The 12,379-nt window shown below is 43.2% G+C and overlaps 1 protein-coding gene across 1 annotated transcript in view; it reads right to left on the bottom strand.

Annotated features, from left to right (window-relative positions):
- The window catches only part of LOC119161633 (frequenin-1), a 1,172,367-nt gene that overhangs the window by 916,736 nt on the left and 243,252 nt on the right, over positions 1-12,379 (bottom strand). The window contains exon 2 of the mRNA XM_075881058.1: positions 5,355-5,379. Within this exon, the coding sequence (XP_075737173.1) occupies positions 5,355-5,379 (25 nt within the window). The remainder of the gene's footprint in view (positions 1-5,354; positions 5,380-12,379) is intronic.

Below are 12,379 nucleotides of genomic sequence, written 5' to 3' on the forward strand. Positions count from 1 at the left end.
TACTGTCTTCATGCACAATGTTGCCTAGCTTTACTGCGCTAGTTGCAGCTGACCGAAAACAGCGAGAGCTTCAGCAGCAACAACAATGGCCTCCGAGATTGCGGGCGCACGCGCCTGCCTTCGAAGGCCATGGCGGACGTTTTCTGGTTTAACTGCGCCCCGCTAGATGCCACCACATGTCCAGTGTAACTACGCAAAAATTGAATTTTCTAACTACTTGCGCCATTGCCCATAGTAAGGTCCGGCGTTTTTTTAATGAATCAAACAGAAACGAACAAGGAGCATTTTGTTACATCTCTTGATGCGCGTAATGGTCTTTATTTAGTGCAGATAGATCAAATACTAGTGATTAATTGTAGGCGGTCTGTCTGATGTCAACGGGATCATTTTAATAATGTCCTAATGCAGCACTTGTGTTCTTGAGCTTTTACCTTAATTTCTCGGTATGTAAAGCACTGTAGTTGATAACATTGTCGATTTAGATATTGTCATCCATTGAGCTTTTGCTGTGATGTAAATTACTAATTCACTTTAGTCTCCCTTTAACGCCACGCATTCACGACGTGGAGGTCGCACGTTTGATTCCCAGCGCCGGGTCTTTCTTCTAGATTTTTTTATTTCTTTGGTATTCATATACAGGGTGTCCCAGGTAAATTTATCACGAGTTTCAAAGTATGCCGCCACACGCGATTACGACGTGACCAAATGCATGTTGCTTACCATTGACTGGAGTTAGACTATTTTTCTGTATTCTCAAGAATTGTTTATTAGATTTGTTTAAGTATTTGACTTTTACAGAAACGAAGATGGCTAAAATATGAACGCGAAAGTTGTAGATTGGTTTGCAAAACGTTCGATTAGACAGTTTCTAACTTTATATTTGTTAGGTATTAGTGTTCTTCTGCTAATTAGAAATTTCTGCGAAATAAAACAAGTATGACGATGATTCTAGTGCTCTCTAACGTTCCGCGTACGAACGACCATAGCATTTGCCCCATTGTGCTGTCTCGGCAGGGCTGCAACGATGGCGGTAGCGGCTTTACGATGAACACGTTTTGCGATCGGCCACAAGAACGATAACTACTGTGACGACTTATTCATGTCATGAACTGGTGCGAGGAAAGCGTGTCGTTCGTACGCAGAACGTTGGGGAGCACTAGAATGATGATGCGAACTGACGCGCGAGCGGGTTTGTCATGTGGTACATTTTGTGTATTTCGCGGGCATTTGCAATCAGCAGAAAAACACTAATACCTAACAGATATAAAGTTCAAAACTATTTAATTGGACGTTTTCAAACCTATCTACAACTCCTTCGTTGAAATTTGATACATCTTTGTTCCTTTAAAAGTTCGTTAACTAAACAGATCTAATAAAAAAGATTTGAGAACACAAAAATAGTCTGACTAACTCCCGGCAACTGTCAGCAAGATGCATTTGGTCACGTTCTAATCACGTGTGCCGGCATATTTCTAATTCTGGCTAAAGTTACGTGGGAAACCCTGTATATACTGTGCATGACATCGATGCCGACGCTGGCGGCGAAATCTAGCCGAGAGTGTCAGTATGATTGCTTTCACAATATTACGCGCACCCGTAATCTGAAATCTAACTGAGCCCGCAAAAAGTGCTTAGTTGTTGCGAACTGCCACGAGTGTGGATACACGTGGCAAGTACAGCATGAAAAAATACGACTGAGGATGTTCCAGCTGCGGGCATTCGAATACTGTATGCTAGTAGGGCCATAGTGTACCAGCTGCTGCATCATTAATGCGAAGTCCAAGGCTGGTGACATTTCTTTTTCATATCCGTATTGACGCCTTCTAGGAAGGAGGTACACTCCACATAACATCGCGTGTTTTTATCCAGTGGACTTCGTGTTTGCTCACACTAGCGCTACATGATATGGACCCAATAGTAAATATATTTTCAGTATGAAGGCTTAAATGCCTTGTTAAAATCCAAAAGTGACCATCAGGTTCAGCGGCATCAGCACAAAAGACACAAAATATTGTCAAGTGCTCGTGACTCTCAAAAAATAATGGCTTGTCAAAAATAAAACGGTTTATTTGGATAAACCGCTGACCAGTAAACGCAAAGCTGGAGTACGGCGTTAAGTACTGGCACGATAGCGGTGAACAGAGCGTCAGAAGTCGATCAAGTGATCATCACTGAGACAGGCCATCTTTTCTGCATCACGTGGGGAACACATGATAATAAAAGATGTGGTCATGTTATCACTTGTTGTCACTTGTGCTCGTGCGAGCTCTGGAATAATATTAAGTGTTTGTGCCCTTTGCGCAATCCTAACAAAATGATCTCTTAGAAACGATAGCGTTCTCAAATACTGAGGCACGATTTCAGCTGTCTATTTCCTGCAGTTTTTGTCGGTTTGAACTGAAAAAATCGAGCCCCTGGTGTCACGATGCCCCCCTCTGAAAACGCATCCAATATGTAACAAGAACAAATCAAGATAGCACAATGAACAATCGGCTCAAGCAAGAAAGGCCAGTAAGAAAGTAAAAAATTAGTCTTCAGGCTCGTTAACGTGAGTCAAACATCTTGAAGTACGAGATATGCACGACTTCAGCCCGTGCTTGTTGGTGCGGGGAGTTCGCGATGGTGCAGGGGACAACTTTGTAACTGAGCGAGCCCAACGTCGAACTAGCTTGTACGGTTCGAAGTGCAGTCGTATGAGATTTACTCTGCTGCAGCTTATTGGTAATTGCCTAATTATTTTTTCTACAATATTGTGTGCATTGCCGACCCAATGTCTGTCACAGAACGAGCGCTAAAAAAGGGCGCGCCGCCGAATTCTCGCGACAAAACGCCGGAGTGAGCCGCGAGGCCAACGATAAAAAAAAGAAAACAAACATCGAAAGACTCCCCGGGCGCGCGACTCTCTTCCTCGGAAGCGTGGGTTAGCCAACGAACCTCCTCTCATCGGCGCCCGAGCAAGCACTGGAACTTTCTAGATGGAAAGGGGCGTGGTGATGCCGGGTTGCGTCATCCGTCGCGGACGACCTTCGAACCGTCTCGCCCTCTCCCCAGCCTTCGCTGCGTATCGCGCCGGCGAAAGGATGAGAACTTTCTGGAATCTCGCGCGGAAGGTATTTAATCGAGCAGCCGAGATGAGAGATCAGGAGAAGACGGAAGTTAGCGCCAGAGCGCGTAGGGATTTCGCCATGTAGTCGGCGAAGGTTTTGTCCGTAGAGACAAAGCAGGAGAAGAAGATGATTTCCACCTGAGAATGACGACTCGAGCTACAGGCAAGAGTGTGTGTTTACAGCTATCGAGCGAATACGCGTGGAAACAGCTGCGTGTGTGAAGCCGACGTGTTTCCGGCAAAGAAGTTTGAAGCGTGGAGAGTGGCCAGTTTAAGACGCGAGGTTTCCTGGAAGAGAAACTTCGGCGAGGTTTCCTGGAAGAGAAACTTCGGGGGCAGCGGAACGACAGAGGTTTCCTGGAAGAGAAACTTCGGGGCAGGGGAACGACAGAGGTTTCCTGGAAGAGAAAAACTTCAGCGGCAGTGGAACGACAACAACGCTGGACTTTGAGCGAGTGATTCTCGGAAGAGTGTCATCCAGACTTTTGTTCCAAGAACTTTGGACTGTATAGGTTTTCTATCTCTTTAGTCTTCAACGGTCTTGGTTGTTCAATGCATGCGACTGCATTATAGTGCATATTGTTGTCTGTGTCCGTTGTCTCGAGTGTGGCTGATTGTACTGTGTAGTACGATGTTTTATTGGTGACATATTGTACTCAACTATTGTGGAGTGTGCATACTTGTGTATTGTTTTGATCTGCCATTTTTGAGAATATAATTTTGTTTTGTTTATCAACTCTCGGCTCTGACTTGTTCTTTGGGTTTGGGCCACAGCAGGCGTCCGCTGGCGCGCCAAATAGGTCCACTTCTAAATTTTCCACGCTTTCGTGGTGCGGTTCGAGAGGCCGATACTTTGGGCCTTGGAATTAGCCCGGCGATCGCCTCCCTAATTAACGGGACCTGTGACAATGTCCTGCAAGTGATTCATGAATAAATGAACATATTTTATTCCTGAAAAGTTTCAAAAAACAAAGCAAAGATAAAGGCCATTCGGCCCCGCCGTGGTGGTCTAGTGGCTAAGGTACCCGGCTGCTGACCAGTAGGTCACGGGATCGAGTCCCGGCTGCGGTGGCTGCACTTCCGATGGAGGCGGCAGCGCTGTAGTTCCGTGTGCTCAGATTTGGATGCACGTTGAAGAACTTCAGGTGGTTGAAATTTCCGCAGCCCTCTACTATTGCGTCACACATATTCCTATGGTGGTTTTGGGACGTTGAATCCCACATATCAATCTACCATACATAGCCTGACAAGAAGTGCTTAATGAAAAGTAGTGGTGCAACGGATCGGAAATCGTTACGTGAAGGGTGCTTTGTTGACTTCTTTATAAATGTGGTATCAACAAATGACTATCAAAACCATAACGCCCCCCCAGGCGTTAAAAATAGTGTTTAATAGAAGGCGTATTGCAATATACTTGAATCGTAAGTGAAGTCTCCTTTGTAAACCTGGTTGAACTATGGTAGGATGAAGATGTCATAAAACATACTACCCCTTGAAAACTGAACAAAGAGTGTTAAAAAGAGTGATGCTGCTTCCAGGAAAATCCTAAGCGAAAGCTGTTAGGCTTTTAACTCAAACAAGGCTATTAACGGAAAGCTTAACTCTTCTCCCATATTTAAAGTGTTTAAGAAAAAGCACTGATTCTACTAACGCAGAATCTTATGCGAAGGCCTTTTTTGAATATGTGTTTAAGATTATTGATTGATATGTGGGGTTTAATGTGCTGACACCACTATATATTTAACAGAGACGCTGAAGTAAAGGGCTTTGGAAATTTCCACCACCTGAAGTTCTTTGGTTCACCCCAATCCGAGCACACGGGCCTACAGCAATTTTGCCTCTATAAAAAATGCAGCCACCACAGGCACGATTAGATCCCGTGACCTGCGGGTTAGCGGCCGAGTATCTTAGCCACTACACTACCGCGGCAGAGCAAAATGTGTTTTAAGAGTGGTGCATTTAGTACTGTAAACACTGTGCTTCCTCAATAAACCGACTTAACAGCCTAAATAATGTATGAAATGTATATTGCATAGTAAACAATAAGATGTTGAATTGTAGTATTTTTCCTTCTTTTTTAGAGAAGCATGACTACGCATGTTTACATTTCTACAATGGGTAAACTGGTTTTCATATGAGCGTCTTTGTAGCCAAGTCGAGCAGACGTGATTTCGCAGTTGTAGGTTAAAGGATGCACGTAAATTGTCTACGTGAATGCAGAGTCATGTTGAAGTAAAAAAACACTCACCATTTTCGTAGCTGCTTCGCGTCGACTGCAAAGAGAAAGAAACAGTTGCAACTCAGAACCCGTATTGAAAAAAGTTACCTTCATTCATGATACATGAGAGCAACCATTGAGATTGGTAGTCTGGCACCTTGCATGATTTTACTGTTTGGGTATTCATGCAGCTTATCAAGTATAACGCCTGTTTTCGCTAATATCAGGTACCTGTGAGATGGCGAACTGAAAAAAAAGTGTGCAATCTTACGAATGTTTCTCTCAAAGTCCAAGTTGTTCTTAATCTAGACCGCTTTCTACCACTTGCGAGGAAGCACACACTGCAGCCCTCATTATAGACCAAATGGCGGTGTTTCTTCAGAAACCTACGCTATCAGTGCTCATGAAGCTACCTCATAATAGAATCATTGTGAGCAGTAAAAGTGCTGTCAAAGGCATTTAGGCCCTGATTTTGTGGATTTTGTGGAGAGCCTTCTATATACTTTTCGTGCCCACGTGTTGCCGCAAATGTGGTACGGGCCAGCAGTCAAGCCTAGAGCTGGAACTCTTCGACAAGCCGGGCTGCGATTTCAAGGACTATTCCGGGACAGTGAGACGCCCTACGTGGCTATTTCACAGGAAGGCCGCAATCGAGGCTGTAAATTGAAATATGAAATAAGATTCTGATACGATGGGCTATGGGTGTGGTATTGCATGAGAGTTTGAGGAAAAGTGCTTTATTGTATGAAGTGAGGGCGGGCAGCGTTAAAACATGAAGTTATGTAGCGACATTCAGTGAGGACACTTCTCATGCATTGACAAAAATAAGGAAACGACGAAGCATGTTCTCCTTCATTGTCCAGATATCCACGTAGGTATGCGTTTGGGCACGAGCCTACATGTCGCCTTAAGATTCAGGGACAACAATCCAAAGCTGAACACATCCACCACCAAAATATGTGAGAGATGGTGAGAACACTGATAGAACAAACATTGAGAGAAAGAAGAATGCTAAATGGCTGAAAAGTATGAACAATATGTCTTATATAGGCAGTTATTTGGACTGTGAATTCTTGCTCAATAGTAGAGCTACGCCAGTTATGCCGTTAAGTCAACGTATTATAAAACTTATGTTCTTTTTAAAACAAATATTTTTATGCTTATGTACACCACGACTGAATTGATGTCTTTACTTCGTGTTTATGACATTGTTAATTATATACTAACGGATGCAAAAAATAAACGATAATAAAAACTTCAATTGCCCGTTGTGGAACCTACGAGCTCTCGCTCCTCAGCGCGTGGCACGAAACCGCTTGGCGACAGAGCCTACGTAGTTCTCCTTGCTTACAACGAGTTATTTGTGTACGCCAGAGAATCGCTACTTTAGCGCATTTCCGTCATCAGTAGCGAGAAGGTGCCGATGGCTTGTATTGGGCACGCTCTGGAGGCCTGTTCACACGCACGTGCCGCACGCGGTCAGCGCATGACTTTTTCAGGCGGTGTCGTGCCCTCTCCCTAGGAGAAGAAAACGCGTGCGGAAATGCGAAGCTGCGCGCCTTCTCTCTGCATAGAGAAGGTGCGACGCTGTGTCAAAAAAGCTGCGCGTGGACACCGTACAACGCGTGTGTGCGGTCAGGTCTAAAGGCTGTCCTCCCACCCATTGCGATTCTCGTGTGCCTCTACAGGGCATGCTCAGCCATGTGTTCACGCTTATCTCGTGAGTCAGGTGCTTTTTACCTCTTGTGCTACTAGCGCAAGTTTTTTTTTTTTTGAAGCATGGTGTAAAAATAATAGTAGATAAGTGCTGCCATTGTGCCGGTAACGCATTCAGTAGCGTGATCCGCGTTCTTTGAAATTATACTCAGGCCATGTTTCCTTAGTCGGTCATTGAGGCAGTGCGCAGTCTGGCCGATGTAGACTTGGCCACAGGACAAGAGATTGTCGTACACGGCGTTGTTGGCACACTCCCCAAAACATTTTTCATGGTGTTTTAGCCAGTCACCCTTTTATCTCCACACATGTGGTGCGCCGGCTCAGTTCAGCAAGCACGTTTGGAGCATTCATTATCATGAAAAATGTTTTGTGAAGTGCGCCAACAACGCCATGTACGAGATTCTCTGTCGTGCAGCAAAGTCTACTTTGGCTAAACAGGGCGCTTCCTCAATGACCGATTCAGAGAACACAAAATAAACCCTAATAAAAATGAAGGAGTCACCTTATATTCGGGCCGTTAACTGCTTTCTTGCAGCTAGTCGACACTCTCTAGATGGTGCTGCATAAAAAATCAGCAGATCCCACGTATAGTGGAAATCAGTGATATGCGAAGCACGAATGAGGAAGGTTGACATGTCACTTAAAAATCAGCACAACGTTACGAGGCACACGGATTTAACACAGCGAACACAAGTAGAAACGTTATGTGAACTAAGGTATCTGCAAAAAATGCAAGTATGTTGTTTATAGTCACGCAACGACAGCCCCACTGACTTTTTCAATACCAGCACCAGCAGGGGTAGGCCTGTGTGTTATGCCGTACATGACATTCATTTCATGAATATCATGTTTGCGCCTTGTATATCTATACTTCATCGATTTACGTCACGTAATAACAAATTTAGTATGTGTCAATTTATTTAAACCCCAAACAAACAGTTTATGAAGAAACTCGACGTTTTGAAACCGACTTGGTTCCTTCATCAGGAGAAACTGGGACGACGTATCAGCGGCGTCTTCAGAGCACTTGCGAGGCAGGTAATGACGCCCCCTCTCTCTCTCTCGTGTCACCGTGGAGCGCAGACCGTGCGTATTCACTCCGGGAAGGGTGCCGAGAGTGTGATTATTATTTTGCGCTGTTTGTCTTATATGCCATGACTCGAGTAGTAACCACGGCTACCATGATTATCCTGTTTAGACGTGTCACTTACTTTCGTCGTTCATTCACGTCACATAGTACCAAATTTGTATATCTGAAGCTAGCAAAAACGGCCGCGAACACGTCATGAGAGCACTTCATGAGTAATGTTCCTACCTTACACACATGTCATGATTATATTGTTTTCAGAAGTCGTATACCTTCGTAATCCGTTCACTTTCCGTAACATCAAATTCAGTATATGTAAAGCTAGCAAAATGGCCACGAACGCACTTTGGACGTAGCCTGCAGTCATGATTTACATGACACGCAAGGCACGAATATCAAGTTTGGATCTGTCATTTCTTCCTGGGTCACTGGAAGGGGGAGACCACCGCAAAAATCACACCTAAATAACTACAAGATAAAGAAGTTTATTCTCTCCGTCATTTCCTTTGTCGTCCATTCATGCAACGTAATACCAAATTTGGTGTATGTGGAGCTAGCGAAACGACCGCAAGCGCATCATGAGCGTAATATGTAGTCATGTTTCACATGACACGCGTGTAATAATTACCATGTTTGGACGTGTCATTTACTTCGTCATCAAGTTACGTCACATATTACCAAACTTGGTATATGTGAAGCTATCGAGACGGCCTTGAACGCGCTGTAAGCGTAGCATGTAGTAATGTTTTACATAACGCGCATCATGATTATCATACATGGACGTGTCATATTCTTTCGTCGTTCATTCACGTCACGTACTAGCAAATTTTCTATATGCGAAGCTAGCTAAAGGGCCGCGAGTGCATTATTAGCATAATATGTAGTCATTTTCTTACATCAGACACGTGAAATTGTTATCATGTTTGCACCAGTTGTGTACCTTCATCATCTGTTCACATCACGTAACACAAAATTTGGTATATGTGAAGCTAAGGGAACGTTCGCGAGCGCACCAATAGCGTTTGGCATGAAGCCATGACTTACAAGACATACATGTCATGATTTCTACGTTAGGGCTTGTTGTCTAAGTATATTCGTCATGCAGTCATTTTGTACCATACCAGTTTTGCAGTATGTCATGTGAACAAAACCACCACATGAACAGCAAGACCACCACAAGGAAATCATGAAATTCACGACATACATATGATTTTCAAGTTATGAAAAGTGACTTATGCTCGTCGTGCAGCCATGTTTTGCCATATAAGTTTAGGTATAGTTCCCATCATCGTCCAAACAGTAGACAATGTAAGCAAATTTGCAACTAGGATAAATAACTTTTCACTTCGACTGCAGATGCATAGCCTATACATTGCGGATTCAATTTACCTAAAGAAAACTGTCGTTTCTTATTGTATAAGAGCTGATTCCTTCTGTGACCGCGGAACAATTGTTGGTACTGCGATTTACAAGTGTCTATAGCTCTTCTTGCTCGCATTGTACCTTTTCTATCATTGTATAACGTGTAATACTGCATTGTGTCTTTTGCATGCACTGTATCTTTAGTCTACCCACGATTGCGACTGCATTTTTTTCCCTTTTTATTGCATATTTTGTAACGCAACCACCCTGTAACGGCATTCGGCCAACAGTATTGATAAATAAATAAAATAAATTATAAATAAAAAGAAACTGAGAAACCAGCTTAGGGAGGCCTGCCGCGGTGTTCTAGTGGCCAAGGTACTCGTCTGCTGACCCGCAGGTCGCGGGATTGAATCCCGGCTGCCGCGGTTGTATTTTCGATGGAGGCAAAAATACTGTAGGCCCGCGTACTCAAATTTGGGTGCACGTTAAAGAACCCCAAGTGATAAAAGTTTCCGAAGCCCTTCACTGTGGCGTCCCTCGTAATCATATGGTGGTTTTGGGACGTTAAACACCACATATCATTCAATCAGCTTAGGGACGCGTACACAAGAAGAAAAAACGACACACACACGCTGGAATTTGCAACAGGTTTAATGTAACTATCACACATAATGTTCTCAGGAAAGCAAATCGCACATGCTTCATGCAAAAACACACTTGATACACTAGGAAAGTGAATGACATTAGTACATACATTTCTTTTTAATTAAAAAATCTCTTTCTTTGATAGCTATAGCACAGGTACACCTATGCATTTTTAACAATGTTGCCAAACATGGTACGTTTCAATCACTTCTCGTTCGCATTGTGTGGTCCCTTTACCTAATATTTTCGTACCTTTCAGATCGGGAGAACAGCCGCACACCCCGCAATGAGCAGGCAGATTTGTTGCTCCTCCCGGCCTGATAGACGCTTCATGTTCTTTTAATAAGACAATAATGCATCATCTCACCCGATCAAAAGAACATGAATGTTCTATCAGGTCCAGAGGAGAAGCGAATCTGCCTTCTTATTGCCGGCTGTACGGCTGTCCTCCCGATCTGAAAGGTACGCAGATAATAGGAAAGGAGACCACGCATAACGAACGGGAAGTGATTGAAGCGTATCATATTTGGCCACATGCTCAAAATGAATTGGTGGTCCTCCGCTATCACTATCAAGAAAAAAGTTTGCTTATTCAAAAAAATGTTGGTACTGATGTCCCCCTCTTACTGATATGATTTGCGGCCAAATCGTGTCAGTAAGCAAGTACCAACTAGGCCAACAATTAGTGTTGTTACAATATATGTCCTTCTCTTCTCTAGTGAATCACGTGTTTTTAAAGACGACAGTCTTTCTTGTGGTACTTTGGCGCCAAAATTTTGGCCTGTCTGTCTATCTGCAAGTTTGTCTATTTGTCTACCATAACGATACCCCAAACGGCCCTAAACAATACCCTTAGCGGCCAACTACATCCGAAGCGCCCAACAATATTACTCAGGCTTTAGCATTCACACTTGTGATATTGTCAATGAAGAGGCAAATATTGCGCATATCTGATGCACCATAAGAACGCGTCAATACTCTGCAGTTGTGCATTATACTAAAGAAGGTATACACAATTCCAAGGAGCGTAGTGCTTATCACGCTGTGCTAACAATGCAACTTTACGAAAGGCAAGTGTTTCCAACGCTTTGCTAAGAAGACACACTCATACGTTGAAGAGGAAGCTGGCGACGCAAGCACTGTATTGAAATCCAAAGCCCTAAAGACGCTGCTTATGCTTTTCCCTTCACAGCTACAGCTATTGAAATTATTATGTATGCCTCGTCATTGCAAATTAAAATTATCTGAAATGACTGGCTCTATAGCAAGAGCGGCAATAAATGGTGCAATGCGGTCGATCCTTCTTGAAGTGCCTATGATTACTGTGATAAAGACACAGAAAATGTTCACTTCATTCAGACGCTATAGAATAAATGACGTCATCGGCAAAATTAAGTCACTTGAAACATCGGTGGAAATTTTGTAGAGTCCAACTAGGCAGTTGGAAGTCATATTAACCACATTACGATATCGTGTCCCACCATTAAACTTATTTTGACAGAGCACTGTTATACCACCTCAATGTAACTTTAGTTCAGAATGAGAATCAATAGAATACTAGTTTTGTCATGTAGCCGACAGAGATTACTAAGAAAAAGACTTTTTTGTTATCGCACTCGCTAAAGTGGGGCTGGAATTCAAAATTAAGAGCATACTTTTCTTTGGTGCTTTGAATCTGGGCTTCAGCAACTAGAACGCATTTGATGCTGCTTGTGCTTACCTTCATAAAACTAAACGAGTAGATTCATCCTTGCGGGGGTAATATTACTGCAGAAAATTTAACTTAAAAATATAGTTGTGACAAGCATCAAGAGCATGTGTTGGTGGTTCATAACTGGTGATGTAGCGCAAAAAATATTTTACCCAAGAGAAGAGAAATAACTGCTCCCCTTTTATATATTTCCTTGTCTTGTGTCAAATGTTTTTCGCGCTGCATATTCACTAAACATAAGAATTTTTACCCTCACGCTAATTTCTGTCCAAGTAAACGACTATTATCTGTTGTGAACGGGTGAAAAACAATTATTGCACTTCTTCTATTTTACCTGTGATGTTGGTAGTTTCGGTATAGAGACTGAATACAGAAAATGTTTCACTAAAGTATATAATCCATTCCTGGTCAATCCCCCAGAGTGGTTAAGAGCCATCTTTAGGGATTCAACATCACCATCATCCTAGCCCTGGGTTTTGCCATTCTTCCAGGAAACAAGTTGAAGCACAACGCTGCTGTCGAAATTTGAAA

Source organism: Rhipicephalus microplus, chromosome X (genome assembly GCF_043290135.1).
Source record: "Rhipicephalus microplus isolate Deutch F79 chromosome X, USDA_Rmic, whole genome shotgun sequence".
In the NCBI taxonomy this organism is placed as follows: domain Eukaryota; kingdom Metazoa; phylum Arthropoda; class Arachnida; order Ixodida; family Ixodidae; genus Rhipicephalus; species Rhipicephalus microplus.